This window comes from Amphiprion ocellaris, chromosome 11, assembly GCF_022539595.1.
Source record: "Amphiprion ocellaris isolate individual 3 ecotype Okinawa chromosome 11, ASM2253959v1, whole genome shotgun sequence".
NCBI lineage: Eukaryota > Metazoa > Chordata > Actinopteri > Pomacentridae > Amphiprion > Amphiprion ocellaris.
Genome location: NC_072776.1, coordinates 31,725,750 through 31,746,186, shown reverse-complemented (window position 1 = coordinate 31,746,186; position 20,437 = coordinate 31,725,750). Strand labels below are relative to the sequence as shown.

At 38.3% G+C, this 20,437-nt stretch overlaps 1 protein-coding gene across 6 annotated transcripts in view; it reads left to right on the top strand.

Annotated features, from left to right (window-relative positions):
- The window catches only part of LOC111588819 (abl interactor 2-like), a 61,445-nt gene that overhangs the window by 9,208 nt on the left and 31,800 nt on the right, over positions 1-20,437 (top strand). For all 6 annotated transcript variants that reach the window (XM_035943443.2, XM_023299372.3, XM_055015006.1 and 3 more), the window contains 2 exons: positions 10,942-11,109; positions 20,173-20,349. In XM_035943443.2, coding sequence (XP_035799336.2) covers positions 10,942-11,109; positions 20,173-20,349 — 345 coding nt within the window. The remainder of the gene's footprint in view (positions 1-10,941; positions 11,110-20,172; positions 20,350-20,437) is intronic.

The following is a 20,437-nucleotide window of genomic DNA, read 5'->3' as shown; positions in this document are numbered from 1 at the left end:
TCCATGGTAACTGATGCTGGTCCAGATCAGGTTCTGTTCAGAGTTCCGTCTCTCTTTAACCAGATGGTTTCCTGATGATTCTCTCTGAGTGATTCAGATTCTGTTTTATCTGTAAACCTGTTGATCTGTATGTTACTAAAACCACAGAATGAAGCCGTGTAGTTACAGTATCACACACTGGATGCATCGTGTTGCCATGGAAACCTGACATGTATTCAGCCAGTGATGCACAAATCACATAAATATGTTTTTATGTTTGATTTCCTGCAGTTGATAGAACACTGATCAGAACATTGATTATTCTACTGGTATTTATTACAGAGAATATTCAATCAGTAACATTAATTTCACTTTTATTTGGCCAAAAATGACATTTACATCCTGCATTATGGGATGGTGTCAGACTGAAATACACTTCAATACAATATCATGCTTAAATATATGAAGTTTAAAGTTTAACAGCTCTAATGTGCAGCTGTCGGTTGTCAATAATCAGCTGCAATGATCAATAAAATCAATAAATTAACACATGGTTAACAGTCTTCTAGCAGCATTCCTGTCCTGCATCATTTACAGCAGCAGACCTTTTTAACATAGATTTTTAGATTTGTCGCTCTACATTAAAACAACCTGTTGACTGAAGTAGGACATGATTGGTTCATTTTGTGCAGAACAAGAGTCACATGATGCGTTGAACTTTTCATTTTATGTGAAGCAGAAATTCTGAGTTAACAAAGAAAGTTGAAAACCATCTTCATGATGCCTGATAACTCTGACTGGAGTTTTGGTTTTTCTCGAGCCGATTTACACAAAGAAAGTCTGGATGTGTTGAACTTGTTTCATAGAACAGAACTCTAGTGACTGTAAATTTAACTTTGTCACTTCTAGGTTCTGGCTTTAATTGCCTGTTTTAGTTGTTTGAATCTAAATTCAAGATAAAATCCACTCATCAGTGACAAATCCTGCATAAATAACAAAATTATTACCTGCCTATCTTGATAAATGGGCTAAATTGGTAAAATTCAAAGTAAATCTTTGTTTTGTGTTCTTTGTTTTAAAAAAGAAACAAAAAATGGGTCATTAAATAGGAATGATAGTAAACTGTATTGGCCAAAATTAAACGTTTTGTCATTTTTATTGTATTTTTCAGCCATGTCACTCAGCCCTGGTGCAAAGAAACCTCTAGTATTTCCTACAGCTAAAGAACCGACTTCCATGTTTTCTCCTGCGCACACGTGTTCATAAATGGTCATGTGATATGTCTTTTAAAACATGTCAGTTTTGACAGATTTCTGCTTATCTGGATGGAGACGGATGTAACTCAAGTGTTAATTTTAAAAGCTGCTAATGGCTAAATGAGTTGGCGTCAGAGTTTTGCAACCACAAACCAAAACATAATTCAAATGTCAAATCTGAACGGTAAAAAACAGAAAAATGACTGCATGCTGACCTGTTTTTTTATGATGTCTTGATTTGTGGTTGAAGGGGCAATATAATGTGAGTCTATGGGACTTCATTGGGTCTGTCTCTACCTGCGGAGTCGCTAACAGCTGTCTGCAGATATCAGGCTGCTGTCAGGAAACAGCAGGAGATGAACTGCTGTGCTGACTTTTCTGTTCCGTCTCTGCTGAAACTGGTAATTAAAGTGGATTTGCATGCTCTGCTCAGCTGAAGCATCTGGCTGCGAGTGCCCATAGCTGTGTGGGATGACTGGGCTTTTTTTGCATGTACATAACAATGACAGCCTTGCAGGTAGAGGAGCTCGTTTGCACATTAAATCCTAAAAGTATGTTTTAGACTTTGAAATCTTTGGTTTACTTTGACGAATGAGGGGGAAAAAGGGATTGAAAATGCCCGAGCGGCTAATCTCTTAACATTGTCAGGGAAAAAATGCAATGTATTGTTCCTGCAGGAGACCTGTTAGCCCAATATAACACCACCCACATGTCCGCTGAGACACGAGTTGAAGCTCCGTTGTACACAGTCAGAGCCGTAAACTGCTGCTTTCTTCTTCTCAGAGGGAAACTTGCAATATCTGGGTAGTTTCTGGAAGTGGAACTATCAAAATTCCAGATAAAAACAGGTGAGCAGGATGTGAAACGGAGGGGAGTGAAGCTCTAAACTCCACTTCCGTTAATCAGCATTCATTTTTCATGCATCCCAAAGGTGGGATTTGTGTGTTTTCTTCACCGGAGACCCCTCGGTGGCCTTTTATTCGGAGCATGTGTCGACCCCCCCAGTCCCGTCCTGTTTTTGTTCCTTCTGGGTCGTCCACAGCTGGTACCGGTTAGCTGTCGGCAGAGGTAACGTAGCTCGACCTCCCGCTGCTCATTGGAAACACATGGAGCCGCTGCAGGAGGGCTGGACGCCGGCGTTTCGGGTTGGAAACCGTGGCGATTAGTTTTCCAGCCGAAGGAGTGTCGGCCTCCACGTTTGGGCGCCGCTGCCAGGAACAGCTCCTGCGGGGGCGAAGCGGGCTGAAAAAAGATAGGTTTGTGATCAGAAGCTTGGCAGACCTGAGCTGATCACACATGAAGGCTGACATGACTTCGTGTTTTTTCAGTTAAAGCGAAACTCTGGTTCTTGTTCTGTCATCGTGTGAGATTCAACCAGTGCAGCTACGACTAGTGCAACTGCAGTGTGCAATTATATAACATGCAGTTTATTGAAAAACACCTACAGGTGTGAATGTGAGAAACCTCTTCTGTTTGTGTGCAGCTGGTAAGTCATTGTTTAGTTAGTGAACCATGTGTCGTGTTTGGATGCAGGCTGGAGCTGAATTGGTTATTTTACATTATTTTAGATCTACAATCAGCATCTGTTTTGGTGATCAGTTGCTCTATTAGAATTAGAACTACAGATCGATCAATTATGGGCCTGGCCGATTATTGTGGCTGATATTAGGCATTATTTCCGTTATCTTTGTTTTTACTGACCGATTATTGATCAATTAAATGCTCAACTTAAGGTCTGATCAGCCCCCTTCTCTGTCTGTCGTCACTCTGTGGTGTCAGAAATGTCTCTGAACAAGAAACCAGGAAGTTAGTTTCTCTCACAGTGGCTAATGCTATGCTAGCGGCTACTGGCTAAGTTGGAACACAGCCACAGATTAACATGAAACAGAGTCTAGAAACCAATAATTAATAATGTTTTAAGATCTGGACCTGAGTAGACAATTAAAATGAAAAACAGTGAAATATTAAGAAAACGGATAAGAACAGCAGACGTAACTGCAGGAGACAAGTTGATTAATCTCAATCCACATAAACAGAGGCGAGTGTCCTGATTTAATCACTCCTATTTCTATTTAACATATTCAGGTATAGTCACCCTTATTAATGATAGTTATGAGTGACAGGTTCTCTGCTATCACATGCTGTTTAAACATTACATTTAATGTATATCGGTTTCAAATATCGGTTATTGGCCTTTCTTGATTACCAATAATCTGCATCGATGTCAGTATTGATCAATCCCTAATTAGAAACACAGCCCTTGTGCTTCAAAAAGAAGGAAGTTTGAGCTATCTTATTTCTTTCATTCCAGTTTCCTGAATTTGAATAATTTCTAGTTTCCTTACAGCTCTGTGACAGTAAACTGAATATCTATCAGTTGTGGGCAAAACAAGATATTTGAACACTTGGTGTTCGGTTGACATTTTTTGGACCAATTTCTGTTATTTTATAGACCAAACAACTAATTGATTAAGAAAGAAAAAAATCAACATATTAATCAGCAGTGGAAATCACGGTTAGCTGCAGCGGCATTTCAAACACTTGGCCGTTATTCCACCTGGACGCCTCCCCAGGGAGGTTTTTCAGGAACAGCCAACCGGTTGGAGACCTTTGGACAGACCCAGATTACACTGGAGGGATAATATGTCCCGTCTGGCCTGGGAATAAGCTGGACTCCCCCAGGAAGAGCTGGAGGAAGTGATGACGGATGGGGACACCTGGGTCACTCTGCTTAAACTGCTGCCTCCAGTTTAGATAAGCAATGGGGTTTTATCGACCAGGCCTTCCAACGATGACTAACAATAAGAAAATAGTTTGATAGAGCGTTTGATAGTTTGGCTTTAAGGTGTTTGATGCAAACTGTCATATAAGCACAAAATATGATTTTCATTGTTGTGTTAGCATGAGGGTTAATACCTGTATACCTTTATAAATAGACCAAAGTGGTTAAATTCAAAATAAACATCTTAGTTGTAATCGTTAAACTGATTTTGTCAAGGGTTTTTTGACTCGTGGGCCAAAAGACGTTTGGAAACGTCACCCTCTGTTCAGTTGCATTTTTATAGTTCTTTTTTTTTTTTTTGTGGACTAAACATTCGTGAAGGATTGGGACATCTGGGACACGTTGCTTAGACTGCTGCCCCCAGTTTTTCTGTTTATGTGTAAACGTGTTTTTATTTAATTTCATTGTTGTGGTTGTATCAAGATTATCAATAAACAGGTCAAAGTGGTTAAATTCAAAGTAACCTCCTTTCTCCTGGTCTTTAATAAAAATAGGTCACAAAAAATGGCCATTAATTATCGATATCAGCTCACATGAAACATTTTATTGTAACAAATTTTTCATCTATATTGCCCAGCTCTGGGTATAGCAAAAAGTATTTGTCTTCTATTTGTCAAATGTCATTGTAAACTGCATTTTTGAAGGGTTTTGGACTTGTTATGGATCAGAACAGGACATTTGCAGACATCACTCTCAGTTCACTTGCATTTTTGGATTTTTGTTAGGCAACACAATATTGACAAAATACTCAGCAGCATTGCAAAAAATTAATTTTGACCATTAGCTGTCTCACTAAAACAACTGACCAACTGATTTTCAGTTATTTGAATTTTCTGTGTAGTTGGACAGCCTCTTAAAAATGACTTTCAAGACACCGTAACCATGGGTCAACAGTTGTACCTCCAAGAGATTCAAACACTTTTTTTTTTACTGCCATGGAGGAAATAAATTCATAATGACTGTAAACAAGCTAATAGGGTCTCCTGACGTCTTTTCTGCAGATAGGAAGAGTTCTGGCTCTCATAGATTAGAAAAAATGACTGTGATCACTTCAAGAGCTAGAAGGGACATGAGTTTGACTAGAAACACAAATGCATTTTTCTGTGTTTAAACTTCTACGAGAGAAAAGATTAAACTGACTATTAAACTATTTTCTCTGTGGATTCGTTGTTTCTCAGGTCTTTTATGTCCTCAGAAAGTCATTAAAAAGACCGACTGTTGTTATGTAGGCCTAAATGTTCATTTTCTACATTTCCCAGGACACCTTTTCAGCAATCCAAGCCATATTTGTTCAGTTATTCCCCAGCTGTTTTCATTTAAACTAGGCATCAATTAGGTCTACTTTTATGCCAGTTTGCATCACATTAACAAAGTATTGAAGAGACGCTCACTGATTAATTTGTTTTTTTTTCTGCTGATAATAACAATAATCATGTCTCTTTATTAGCAAAAGCTCTTGGGAAGAGGGAAAGAAACAGAAAAAGAATCATCACATATTGACAAATTTTTCTCTTTATTTTGTGATTTTATTGTTTGACAGAATGAACAAAACCATAATGAGTGAATACAGAGAAATTTATTGAAGGACGTGCTGATCACACAAAACATAAGAGCTTTACTGCACTTTGCATGAATTTAACTAATATATGTGAAAGCCTCCTCTCTTTGATCTCAGTGCCTTAAACCTTCTACAGTACTGTCTGGGTACTGAATGTAATATAACAATAATGTTGTGTATTTGAAGTGGAAATAGCTCCTGTAGTGGCGAACGCACACAATGAGGGGAACCTGTCCTTGTAAGGTAAAAACAGACTGTTGGCGGTTGGTGGCCGTCGCTCTGCAGAAGCTACAAACAGACCTCTGACTGTTCACAGCTGCCACTTTATGAGGCTGAGTCAAAGCCAAGAGCTGTGACACTTTCTGCTCCCTCTCGGTTAACATGGTCCTCATTTTACTCCATTTACACCAGTTTTTGCAAAGATTTTACCTTTATTTAACAGTTTACAGTGTAAGGAGACAGAAATCAAGGGCAGGGAGAGGATTCTGTCGCTTGCAGTAAAGGTTTTGCAACCAAAAATGAAGTGATTTGGTTTACATTTTACCACAAAATGCCCAAAATATAGACATCTAACATTGAACTCAGTCGCTTTATATCTATTAGGCTAAGTTTACTTAGCTTGGTCATAATATCACCTGCTGACACTGATTATTGTGCTTTGTCAACATTTAGATGGATACCTTTCCTTCTTTAAGACAAAATACACACCTTTGTGGTCCCGATGTTTCACGGTTATTTTATGTTGACTTTCACGTCTTGTGCTAGAGTCTTGCATGAGCTCTGGAATCGCACAGGATCTGAAGTCGCAAAGCTCTTAAAGCGACGGTGTTACTTACCACAGTTGTCCACCTGGCTACATATGTGTCTGAAGTTTGTGTTTCTTTAAAATCTTTGAGATCAAAGCACCATCTTGGAAACAAGTTTTCATGAAGGCCCTTCCTGGTGTGTTTCAGTAGTCGGATAGGTTTGTCCAACTACAGAGTTGATCAGACGATCCAAACATGCCTAAATGTTCTGAATCTAAAACCATCTTTACAAGAAATCTAACAGCAGGATTTACCGCTGTGCCTTCAGGAGGTTTACAGCCTTTTTCACGTCGATGCTGTCAGTTTATTTGTATTTATAATAGAGAATAAACGTGACTAGTCGACCAGAGTCTGTCTTCGTTTAAAAAAAAGAGGTCAGAGGAATCAGAGCGTGCATATGATTCCATGTAGATTTGATATGATTCATGTACATGAACTTAGTTGGTAATGAAAAAAAATATCAACAGCATCAGTGTGTCGGTGTGTGTGTGCTGCTCTGCCCTCGCCTTGGGCCAGAGGAGGCAGAAATCCAAGTAGGTCACTGCTAACAGGACATCAGATGGCTGATGGGAAAGAGGGAAGGAAAAAAATAGGAGGATGTTTGGGAGGAGAGGATGAAATGAAGAGAGATGTGGAGAAGATAAGGAGGGGAGAATAGGAAGCAAAGTGAGCAGAAATGGAGTGGAATTGGAATCAGGCGGGAGTGAGACAAAGTTAAAAAGATAATTTAGGTCAAGATGATAAGATTTGTGTTCTTAATAAAGGTGTGTGTACCTGTATAAGGAGCTAGCTGACATGAAATCCTGAAAATGTGATTGAAATTAGTATGAATTGATCCACAAATTGAAAGAGGACAGTTGGGAAAAGAATCGATTCATGCAAATATTTTCAATTTTTTCACAAATGCCAAAATAAAATCTATTTTTGTAATGACATTAGTATGTTAAAAGAACATGGACATTTTATAGCTCCCATGTATAGATTACATGGAGCTCGTTTTAAAAGAATGTAAAAAATGAACTTTTTAAACTTTTTTCCAACACTTTACTCTTATTTTATTAATTGTGCTTACAGTGTTTAACTGTAAAGTTGCACTTTTTTTCTTTACAATATATATATCAGCTAAAATATTATTTTACAGATACTTGCTGTTAATTGCATGAAAAGTTGTATATGTTTTTTTCAACTATTATTTTATAAATTTTCCATTTTTGTTAAATAACACAGTAAAATCACAGACAAAAGTATTAATTTCCATGATAACTGTAACAAACAGGCCTAAACTGTAAATATTTCCATTTCAAAAGTCAGTATTTTTTAGAAATGGTAATAATTTTATTTTATTTTATTTTTTTTTATTTTTAGTTGAAAATTGCTGTTTTTTTTACAGTGTTTAAATCCACAAAAATATCCTGATTTTATAGATATTTTTATTAAATGGTAATAATAGGTTTATATATTAATATTTATTTGTAAAATTACATCATTTTTTGCAGTATTTAAATCAGCCAAAAATATCATTAATTTACAGATATTTCCTGTTATTTGAAAGAAAAACTGTGAATATGAAGGACTGAAAAATAATATTTTTTTAAGTAATATTTTGTAGATTTTTCATTTTTTGTTAAATAACAGATAATTGCTAAGAAAATCACAGACAAAAGTATTAATTTCAATACTAACTGTAAAAAACAGGCCTAAACTGTCAATGTCTACCTCAGAAATCAATATTTTTTTATAAGTATTTCACTGTACATTTAAACCATTTTTACAGTATTTAAATCAGCAAAAATACCATTATTTTACAGATATTTTCCCTTATTTGAAAAAAATTATGCACACAAACGCCACTTTTTTATATTACTTTACAGAAATGATAATTAAAAAATGGCCAGTTTTGCTACAATAAAAGGTAATTATAATTACACTGCTTTACTGTATTTAAATCAGCTAAAAATATCATTAGTTTCAGCTTTTAACATTATTTTCAGCATTTTTACAGTTTTTAAGCACTATAGTATACCATAAATTTTTATGTACTTTTTTCTGGCTCCCCTCCTGCCAAATGTTTATTTTATTTTCTAACAGATTGAATTAGAGTTTTGGCTGGGTAACATTGTAGATATGTTTAGCTAAGTCAGAAGTTCTGGTAAATTTCAACAGAAGTCTCCGCCTGTTTCTCTACAAACTCCCTGATCTGTCCAAACTGATTTATATAAAGCTCTACGTGTTGTTAAGACTAGTCAGAATGACTTTGTAGATATTTAGAATTAAATTTACCACCAGTCACGGCGTCATTACAACTAATCAAAATAAACAATGTTGACATCTGTATCTGATATCTGCTCTCTCACTATTAATTCTGACTTCCTCGTTGTTTTTACTGTATAATAATTGCGACTTTAAGTACAGTAAAAGTACAATATTTAGCTGCTTCTGTGTTGCTGTGATTTCATGCCCTCCTGCTCGTGTTATTTTGACTTGGAGCTGCCGGTGCGACTTGGAGCCAATCAGAGCTGAACGTTTTCTTATGTAATTGAAGACGTTTGATGGAGTAACGCTGGGAGCTGTGGCTGTGGATGTAGGGCTGTGGGTCATCTGGACCTGTGACACTAAGTCTGCATGTGTGTTCCTGTTGGAGTGTTTTGCATGTGTGTATTTGTGTGTGTGTGTGTGTGTGTGTGTGTGTGTGTGTGTGTGTGTGTGTGTGTGTGTGTGTGTGTGTGTGTAGACGAAAGACACACATGGGTGTCAGTGTGTTTCTTGTCAACCTCGGGCATGAATGAGTTTGCGCTGACCTACATCGTGCTCCAGCAAACACGCCCACATGTCGGTCTTTAGCCAGTTGTGAGGACCGTAATTGATGTAGCACATTTTCCTGCATTGATTTTATCATTTAAAACCCTTAACCTGATTCCAACCTCATCCAGAATGTCCACACTTTGTATAAACATCCTCTAAATCTCAAATCGGTCCTCATAAGAGTAGATGTACGAGCAGAAACACCCCCACTACTGTATTATGTGAACATACAGTACACATGTGCACACACCAAATAAACCCACTCACACATGCAGTTCCACGCATGCTGATGCACACTGACGCATGCAGTCATGCAAACACACACATACTGTGGTTGTAAAATGCTGAATGTGACGTTCCAGCAGAAATCAGAGGAATCTACCGTCTGTCTGTGAACAACGATTCAGGGAATTCATCAGAACAGACTTTTCTTTAAAGGGAAAACAATGAATTAATCAAGACACTAATAGTTACATGAATCAGTATGAAAACAGCACTTTTTAGAGCAAACAGTTCATGGACTGGAGGACAACTGTAGTAATTGTTGAAGCCCAGAGTAGTAGGACTACTAGTAGTAGCAGCAGTACTACTACATACTACCATTTTGCTGGAGGAAATGTGTAGTTTTTCTTCAACTTCTTTCTTCTTCTCCCCTTCTTGTCTGTCTTCTTCTTTTCCTTCTTCTCCTTCTTCTGCTTTTTCCTCTTCTTCTCTTTTTCTTCTCATTCTTCCCATCCATCTTCTTCTCTTTTTTCTTTTCCATCTCCTCCTTCTTCTACTTTCTTCTTCTCCTTCTTCTGCATCTCCTCCTTTCTCTCCTTCTCCTCCTTTCTCTCCTTCTCCTGCTTCTTCTCCTCCTTCTTCTCTTGTTCCTCCTTCTCTTTTTTCTTCTCCTTCTTGTCTGTCTCCTTCTTCTCCTTCATCTTGTTCTCCTCCTTGTTCCTCCTTCTCTTTTTTCTTCTCCGTCTCCATCCATCTTCTTCTCTTCTTTCTTTTCCTTCTCCTCCTTCCTCTCTTTCTCCTCCTTCTTCTCCTACATCTTTTCCTCCTCCTTTTCTTCGTCCTTCTCCTTTTCTTCTCCTTCTCCATCCATCTTCTCTTCTTTCTTTTCCTTCTTCTCCTCCCTTCTTCTCTTTCTTCTTTTACTTCTCCTTTCTTTTTCTCCTTCTTCTGCTCCTCTATCTTCTCCTATTCTTTCTTCTTCTCCTACTTCTCTTCTTCTTCTCCTCCTTCCTTCTTCTTCCGTGTCCTTCTTCTCCTGTCTTCTCCTATTCCTCCTCCTCCTCCTTCCTTCTTCTTCTTCCTTGTCCTTCTTCTTCTCCTCTGTCTTTTCGTACTCTTTCATCTTCTTCCTCTCTTCTGTCTTCTTCTCCTCCTCCTCTTTCTTCTTCTTTTTCTTACTGTCCTTCATCTCCATCCTTCTTCCCCTTTTTCTTCTTCTTCAAAAGTAATGACATAGAAGAAATGGTTCCAATAATTCGGTGACAAACAGTTTTACTTTAAGCAGCTGCTGCACTTAAACAAGCCATCTAATAGAAATTCCACCAGCTTTTCTTTCCCCCAGGGTTGTGTTCTGCCCTTGATGTCAAAAAAGACAGAGAGAAGCTATCCAAATCAAAGAAAAAGCTCAAGAAATCCTTGATTCCTGCATCTCATCCCTTTAAATCAGCTGCACATTCTGCTACCAGCCTTCATATGTGGATAAAATGGTGGCTTGGTGCGACTCCTGTCCTGATTCTGTCTCTCGTTTCCCTGTAGTCCACAGACAAGCAGCGAGCGCTGGAGGAAACCAAGAGCTACACCACCCAGTCTCTGGCCAGCGTCGCCTACCTCATCAACACGCTGGCCAACAACGTGCTGCAGATGCTGGACATCCAGGCCTCGCAGCTCCGTCGCATGGAGAGCTCCGTCAACCACATCTCACAGGTCTGCTCACCTTCTACCCTCTTCTGAGAGGGTCCAAAAAGCCCAGAGGAATCCTCAATATCTGAGTTAGCGTTTGGATATTCAGGATTTTCTCTTTTTTTCACTTTTATGTTAAATAACAGATAATAAAATCACAGATAAAAGTATTTATTTCCATGTTAACTGTAAAAAACAGGCCCAAACTGTAAATAATGCCCATGTCACAAATATGTATTTTTAGAAATGGTAATTCATTCTATTACAGTGTTTAACTGTAATATTGCACCACTGTCTTTGTGTTTAAATCAGCAAAAATACAGATATTTGCGATCATTTGAAAGAACAGCTATGCACGTAAAGGACTGAAAAATAGTAAATAATTTTTTAAACTATTATTTTACAGATTTTCCATTTATTTGTTTAATACCAGATAATAAGATCGTCAACAAAAGTATTAATTTACATAAAAAAAACAAGCCCCAACTTTAAAATATGTCCATGTCAAAAATCTGTATTTTTTTTAGATGGGGATAAAACATAAAATTATTAGCAATTTTTGTTATTTGAAAGAAGAATTCTGCACATGAAGGATTGAAGAGTAGTGAATAGTTTTTTTTACTATTATTTTACTGATGTGTTTTGTTTGATTACAGATAACTAGTGAAGTCACCGTATTAAAAAAAAAAAAACAACAAATGGCGAAAACTGTAAATAATATTCCAGATTTTCTCCCACCAGTAACGTGATGCAGATCGGTGAAAACCAGACAAAAACTTAACATCATTACACTCCTACACTACCCTAATTATCCGAGCCAGGTGTCTGCAGCCATGCTGATATTGAAAAATGCTTTGAAATTGATAAAAGGCGACTTTAAAATCTGCCGGCGTGTGTGTAGGCAGAGGCATGTGTGTGCACGGTGCATGAAATCATCCATTGCTGTATTATGCATAGCGAAGGGCTCGTGGGTAAAAGCATACAATATGTAATCATGTATGCATGCAGGCTCAATTATGTTCACCGCTCTCTGGACGCTGCTCTTCTCGATATATAATATGGAACGCAGCAGCCCAGAAATGATCTCAGCAGAAATACAGACCAACAGTATGAAACTACAGCAGCTGGAGTCCAAAAACATGAATTCTTTTACCTCTGTGCTCGTAAAAGTCTGATAAACATGCAGTTTAAAGGTAATATTTTCTTAGGGGTCCGGTGTAGAAGCAGATAGAATTCTATCCACAGATCTTTAAAGCAGTAAGAAATCAATATTTTTGTAACAACGTCTGAAATGACAATGTGAAAATGGCGTGTGATGTGAAAGGTGCCTCTGGAGCCGGAGAATTATCGGCCGCTCTTGGCTTTACGGGGGATTGTAATGAGTTTGGGCTCATTGTTCGGCTGTCTGGCTGCAACTTCAAACTACTTTTTGTTTCACTCTCTGCTTTCATAGCGTCATTATCAGCAGCTGTTTCCAGAGAACAAGCCTTCAAAAGCCAGCGTACGCTACCTGCTCAACAGGAGTAAAAATAAAAACCTGGATGATGTTAAAATCAGGTAGAAAGTTCGCTAACCAGGTTAAGGTTCCATGAAAACGTTGTGTGATAAAAAACGTTATAAGGCTCAAAATCAGGACGCTAATATGTGACATAAGTCGCGGACCCCCTGTGTATATACAGTGACAATGAAGATATATTGATACTGAAATTATTGAATTTAGGAAATACAGTGACAAATATGCTCAGAAAAACTCTGGTTGTCTGCCACATGGAGTCAGTTTATCCAAAACATTAACAGGAGCTGAAGTTTAGTTTGTTGCTTCCAGCTGTTTAGTAGTCTTTCCTCTGAGCTTTTTACATACAAGCAGCATCAAACAACAGGAAAATCCATGTGAGTGTTTCCATAAAGAGAAAGTTGTTAGTAGCTTCAACAATTACTTCTAATTATTAATTATCCCTGACTTGGAGACAGGGTTGATCAGGATCTGACAGCAGGTCACACTTTGTACTTTTTCCATATCAGACAGAAACAGTGCTTAGTTTGTTGCTTCCAGGTGTTCAAGAGTCTTTCCTCTGAATTTATTAAAAACCTATAGCATTAAGTGGCAGCAAAATCCATATGAGCATCTTAAAAGTTAGAATAAAATAAAAATATTCTGACGGCTGTGATGAAGTTCAGGATGGAACCTGAGGACAACTGCGATGTAACTGATGATTTACCAACAGATGACAAACTGTGAAGGAAAGTCCACAGTTTGACCTGCTGTTAGATCCTGATCAATCCTGTCTCCATGTTGGGGATCATTTATAATCATAAGTAATTAATTAAGTTACTACTTTTTTCCCTTGTATGAAAATACATGCAACTCTCATGAACTTTTAAGATGCTCATAAGGATCCTGCTGCTGTCTGATGCTGCTGATATTTAATAAACTCAGTGGAAATAGTCCTTAACAGCTGGAATCAACAAACTAAACAATGTTCCTGTCTCGATGTTTGGATAATTAATAATTATCAGCAATTGTTGTAGTTAGTGCTGTTATTCTACATGTGTAAAAGGGCACAACTTTCTCTTTATGTAAACCCTCATAATAGATTTTCCTGCTGTTTAATGCTGCAGGTATTTAATAAACTCAGAGGAAAGACTCCTAGACAGCTGGAAGCAACAAACTAAACTTCAGCTCCTGTTAACGTTTTGGAAAAACTGACTCCAGGTGGCAGCCAACCAGAGTTTTTCTGAGCATATTTGCCACTTTATTTCCTAAATTCAATCGGTTCAGTATCAATATATCTTTTTTGTCATTGTGTATATATACAACAGAACTGAAGTCCTCAGTCCTCATCAGTGCAAAAGAACTTTAAAATACTAGCTGTATAAAATTAAAAATGAATCCTAATAACAACAACTAAGACTCTAAAAGTGATCCACACACACATTCCTTTGGGATCGATATAGTTCTATCTTATTTTATCCCTTAAAAGCTGGATTATGTTCATTAATGAGTCTCATTAATGTCACCTGTTGCAGGCTCTGTCTTCATCTCAGTCATTTCAGTTTGGAAATAGACGGAACACTGTTGGTGTTTTAATTTCAAACTATGCCTGATGTTTTGGACCAGTATTGATGCTGAAATGTAGAAACAGCTTTGCCTGCATTACTTCACACAACTCTAAATATGTTGCTTGTACATGTCTGTCTGCATTCAGTTCAGATTTGTGCCACCTAGTAAGATTGCTGTCACGATTTTTACGGAGAACTGAGCAGGGAGATGAAGCCGACACATTCAGATTTTGTAGATTAACTGAGAGGGGATTCTGACAGCCACAAGAAACCTGCTTTCTCCTGCAGGGTTTATCTGAGTCCATTATTACCCCGTTCAAGAAATTGCATTTGTTAGATTGTATCTGAAATTTCCCCACTTTCATTTCAGTGCGAGATGTGAGGAGACAAAGCAAACGTCTCTTCTTTGTGTTTGTCAGCTGGTCAGTCACATAAAACCACCTGAAGGTGTGATCGCGCCCAGGAGCGTAGTAAGATGCGAGGCATCAGCGGTGATGCGATCGGACTTACACAACGCTCTGCACCCACACATCTCACTCTGCAGCTGGGTCCGACACATTCATATTCCTCGACTAACTCGGACGGCTCAAAAGGGAAAGCTGACAGTCACTCAGTGCTCTCTGTTCAGACGACACTTCTGTAGGAAAGGATGCGTTTTCATTCACCGAAATCCTAAACAGTCCCTTTATGCAGAATCTGTGTGCGCAAAAGGAATAAAATGGTAGTTTTCAGGGCTACAGAGGGTCCATTCTCCTCCTCGGACCTCTGAATAATCAGTATAATCAGAATACTCTGCATGCAGAAATAATGAGATGCTTCTGTGTCTGTTATGTCGGGCCAGGCTGTGGTCACACGTCATAATTACCGCTTTCTTTTCACCGAGACACAGTCGCATCTGTTATTTAGGCGAAGCGCTACATGCAGCAAAGGCTCCCTCGCATAAGGAATCACACTGACATGATGTTCTATAATGCAGTTTGCATGTTGAGCTGCAGTAGTCGTGTAACATGAAGCGCACTTGTAGCACTGACCAGATGCTCTGTCTCATTTAAAACAGAAGATTTAGGCTATAAAAAGTTAAAAAGTTTGTACTGTAAATGTACAATTAGTGTCACCAAACGCTGTTAAACCCAGATATCATCCAGCTGCTCCTATAAATCCATTACGTGTCTCATAATTATCTGTGTTGACATTTGACCACATGATTGTACTGTCTTCTTTTGCTCTTACTTGAAGTGTCTCTGTTCCTGATAGAGGACTGTTGTTGAGAGTGAGTAGTGATTTACTAACAGCAGTGCAAAGTTCACTTGTATTTATATTCTGACCATCTGCTTAATATGTTGTTGGACGTTTGACTGCTCTGATCCGCCGAGGTCTGGACTCTACAAGAGCTCTGCAGGTGCATCTGGAACCGAGAGTCATTGATTAAACCCCTAGAAACTCATTTCTGTGCATCAGAGTTGCATATTTGGAAGTTTTTTAGTGAAAAATAATCGCTCCATGCCTGGAAATGGCTCAGATGTAACTCTACACTGTTGTTTGCTTTGGATTTGTGTGGATCTGTGAAGTTCTTGCCTCATTCTCCAAACATTTTGCTGCTCAGATATTGTGAAGCTACTCTTTCCTGCACAATAGCAAGTGGTAATATTGGAGTAGTTCAGCACTTAATTTCTACTTTGAGGCCTGAATTATTAAGTCTTTGTAAAGAATTTGTTTTGGATCGTTCATAAGAGGAAATACTCAACTTGTCATTCCCGAAAGGGACTAAGTTCAGCACATAAAAAATAAAATAGACATAAGTAGGTAAATAAATACAGCATGTGTCAAAGAACTGAGTCACTTCATAGAAAAAAGCCACCAATTCTGAAGAAGAATGAAGGTGCAGGTTAGGTTTGTTATGTATGAAACTCCTAATATCTGAATCCATATACTTCTGTGCTGTGTAAGAAATACTTCAGTTTCGAGGTGGAAGCGTTCAGCCAGGATTTTGACTGCTTTTTGTGCTCATGATGTGTCTTCCAGCTTATACGATACACCATGCAGACTCATTAATTTGGTAGAAAGCTGGATTTGTACTGGAGGAAGTCTTTGAGTAAAAGTGTTTCTTGTTGTTAGCAGCAGATCCTTTAATTCCTGTAAGGTACAAGGACCTGGATCAGACTTTTTCCAGCAAATTTACCAACTCCAGGTCAGATCAGAGTTTATCCAGACTCAGACCACTTTCAAAGTTGACCTTGACCAGGTCTGACTTCACCGTCTTTAAAAGGTTTTAACTCAAAAACTAATGTTACCTGTGAGCCCAGATTTTACCCATGATCAACTCAATCAATAATCAACACTTTAAATAAAAATCTGTCAAATTGAAGATTGTCAGGCAATTGGTGGGCTATTGGTTGATGTCCAGACCTTGACATCATAATAGCATATTTTTTAGGCTTGTATATGTACTTTACACCCCGTTGAAATACCCGTACATCTTGTTGTTTTTGTAAAATCAAACAGTGTCATTTTGATGCGTGTTAGTTTTATAATAAAGCAGCTGTTTATCACATTTCCGTTTAGCTCATTCTGATGCAGTTTTTAGTGCATGATTGCAAAGCTATAATCAGCAATAATCGCTTCAGCCGTTCTTAAGAAAAGCAAAGAAGAAAAAAGTAGTCGAGGAACAAAAGTATCACAAAAGATTTACATAGATTAACAGTGACACAGTTAATCTAATTGTTTAGTTCCCAGTAAAGATTATATTCAACAACCTCTTTAAATGCTTTTTATTGTTTCCCATAATCAACAAAATGCTGATGTGAGTGTTGTTGAGCTGTTAGGTATTAATCATGCTGGACTTTGCACACATTTTACTCCATCTTTACCTCAGAAGTTGCAGGAAATTTTCTCCAAAGTGTGCTAACTTTAGCCATTTCTACAGCTTTTATTTGTTTCTCTTACTCGCTACAGGCAGGTCATATAGTTCATCCATGATCGGACGACACTAGCTGTCAAAAAATGTCATTAAAATGGTATTTATTAACATTTCAATGTGAAACACCTTGGAGTCCAGACTAGAACTTGAGTCTCCTGGTTGTTGACCACTGACTCAGCTGAGAAAATATCTAAAAAGCGCGAAAATCAAAAGCCAATGTGACCTATTCATATATCTTGTTTGTCTGACAAGCTTAAACCCAAACAAAAATAATTTACAGTAGATAAACAGTAAATCCACCTGTATCTGAAGGTAAATTCCTCCGTAATGCACCACTGAAAATATGAGTAATAGTCGTCTTGACTGCAGGCTTGAAGAACAGGTTGTCATCCATATTCAAATGCTTTCTCCGAGTGTGAGAGCACAGAGCAATGTGAAATGTGTTTCTCTCGCTGAATAAATTTGGAGTTTTGGAGCCGTCGGTGAGAAAATAAAAGAAACGCATCACTACAGACTTTCAGAACTTACAGACTTTCTATCAGCGATATGATGGATGAATCGGTAGCAGAAGATGATCATTGTTTCAGATGATAGTTAGCTGCAGCCCCGAGGTTTTAATTAAAGCTACTTTTCTGTGAGAAAGAACCACAAAATCAAATATTGACATAAATGGCACAACCAGAACAAAAGGGATTTAGAATCTGTCACTGTGGTGAAGCTACAACACACACAGAAACCATTCAGAAAGCTTTCATATCAAAATATCAGAGTGTATACGGCTTTCTGTTCAAAGTTAAGGAAGTGTACAGGTGTGTAAAGAGGAGAAATGTGCAGTTTTGATGCATCTTAGAATAACTCTTCAGGTATTTTATGAACATCGCCAACTTATCAAACCAACATGTTCATTTAGCAGAGAAACATTCTGTAAATTATTGTCAAATTTTCATTATTTTTTGGCTCATTGAATAGCAGTAAAATATCTTGAAATGTGGTTCAGATGTTCATGTTCATCTCAGCATGAAGTCTATTACTGTGGTGCTCCACTGAGTCAAACGGTAACTGACAGCCTTCTTGGCTAGTCTTTGTGTTTACTGCTAATTAGCAAAGTTAGCATCTTTAAGGCAAATTCATGGTTTCCACGTACCCACAGGGGTACGCATGATTTAAATCCAGTCATTTATAAAACTCTGCAAGGGTCTACATGAGCATTGCAATGGACCAACTGTACATATGCCCGGAAAACAGACTTTGCTTTGAACAAAGGCCTGTTTTGAGGAGAAGCTGTTTGAGGTGATTCTTCATCATCCGCACCTCTGTAATCCGTAATTAAAGAGTTGTAATTGTAAAGTAGTCAACTGCTGTACTCTGGAGATGCTTTGATTTGTATGTGCTTTCCATTGATGGCTCCCAAACACACGGGATTTCTAAATTGTCCAGAAATCCTGTGCTATGTCCGCACACTGTGCTCAGCATATTTCAAGAAAGTCACATTGACAGGGTGCTACATTTAAATCTAACTATTAAATCCTCTAAAAATGTACAAAGTCACATCTTTCCAGAAACATCCATTGGAGTCTCGTGTGTTTTTCTGTTTTTCAGTATGAGGGGCAAAGAGGGAACGATTGCCTACCTGAATGAAACTGCCTATGCACCGACTGTCTGCTTTTGAAGTCCTCATCGGTCTTGCAGAAGCTATGGTTTTGCTTTATTTGCTTCTATAGGTCCTTTTATTTGTACATGCTTTTCATCGATGGTTCCCAAACACAGTAGGAAGTTGTAAATTCTCCAGAAATCCTGTGCTATGTTCGTCCATTGTGCGTGGCATATTTCATGTATTTGACACAGCTCTACAGTCTGTGACTAACTACTATATTCTGTTAAAAAGTACACAGTCACACCCTTTCAGAAACATCCGTTGGAGCATTGTAACTATGTAGCTGCTTTAGCAGGCAATGGTAGTATGTTAGCATTGTCACTATGAGCACTTTAAGCCTTAATTATACTCTTATTCAGATGCAAACTCAGACAGCTGAGGACACTCTTGACATGTAGTTATTAGTCTATCAAGGAAAGCGCCGGAGTTATGTGATGATCTGTCTGTCTGTCTGTCTGTCTGTCAGCAACATTGCTCAAAGACGGAATAATGGATTTGGATGAAATTTTCAGGGAAGGTCAGAAATGACACAAGAACCACCTGATTAGATTTTGGCAGTGATGCGGCTTATAGTCTGGATCCACGGATTTGTTAAAAATTTCTGTATCATTGAGAGATAGCGGCACGGCGTCACTGTAACCATGACAACAAGTGAACACTAAGTCAGCTGCCTGCTGACGATCACATGATTGTGATCCTACTACAAATCCACCACTGAGGACTTATCTGGACTTATCCGTCGTAAATGATACAAGGAACAATTGATTAAATTGTGGGTGTGTTTCCGAGTCCCATAAATTCCCGCCGTCCGCTACATATTTAGGTCACACGATTCGGTATCCGTACATAACGTACACATGCATAGCACACGCCTGTGCTCAGCTCAACGCCATTTTGTTTGTGGGTATATCTATACTAAATGGCCACATTCTATGGTGCTGTGATTTCTGTCACAAATTTTTTCAAGATTTCATCCGTCGTAAATGAAACAACAACTGAGCAGCCTTGGCAGAGTAGTGTGCTCTCTGAGTGTTTTTCTTGTTTTTATACTACTTCTTTGTCCACAGAAGTCCACACTCTGTTCCAGACATGCTCAGTCTGTTGTATCTACATATTCCGTACATAAACATTGCTGCCAAGTATGCATTGTAGGGTAGTTACCGCACAGACACAAATTTTGGGCAAAATTTTGGGTAAATGACAAATCTGCGACACGACAAACAATGGCCTTTGCATGTCAACATTAGGTTTTAACAAGCAAGACTGTAGACTCTCAGTGTAAAGAGTTTGAATATAAAGTGATAACAGATTGGATTGATCACACATTATAAACCTGATGCCTCTTCTTGTTAGTTCTTTTGTATTTTATGTTTTATCTTGATCGTTATTAACTCAACCTGCAGTGGTTTAACTTGGTCACAGGTCATTATATTCACTCCTATTTTTCTCCTTTCAGACCGTCGACATTCACAAGGAGAAGGTGGCTCGACGGGAGATCGGCATCCTGACCACCAACAAAAACACGACTCGCTCCCATAAAATCGTGGCTCCGGCGAATCCAGAGAGGCCGGTGCGTTACATCAGGAAGCCCATCGACTACAGCGTGCTGGACGATATTGGACATGGAGTCAAGGTGAGAAGACAGATAAAAATGTCCAGATATATTCTAACAATAATAATAATAATTGTAATCTCTATTTACGTAGAACTAGGCATCAAAT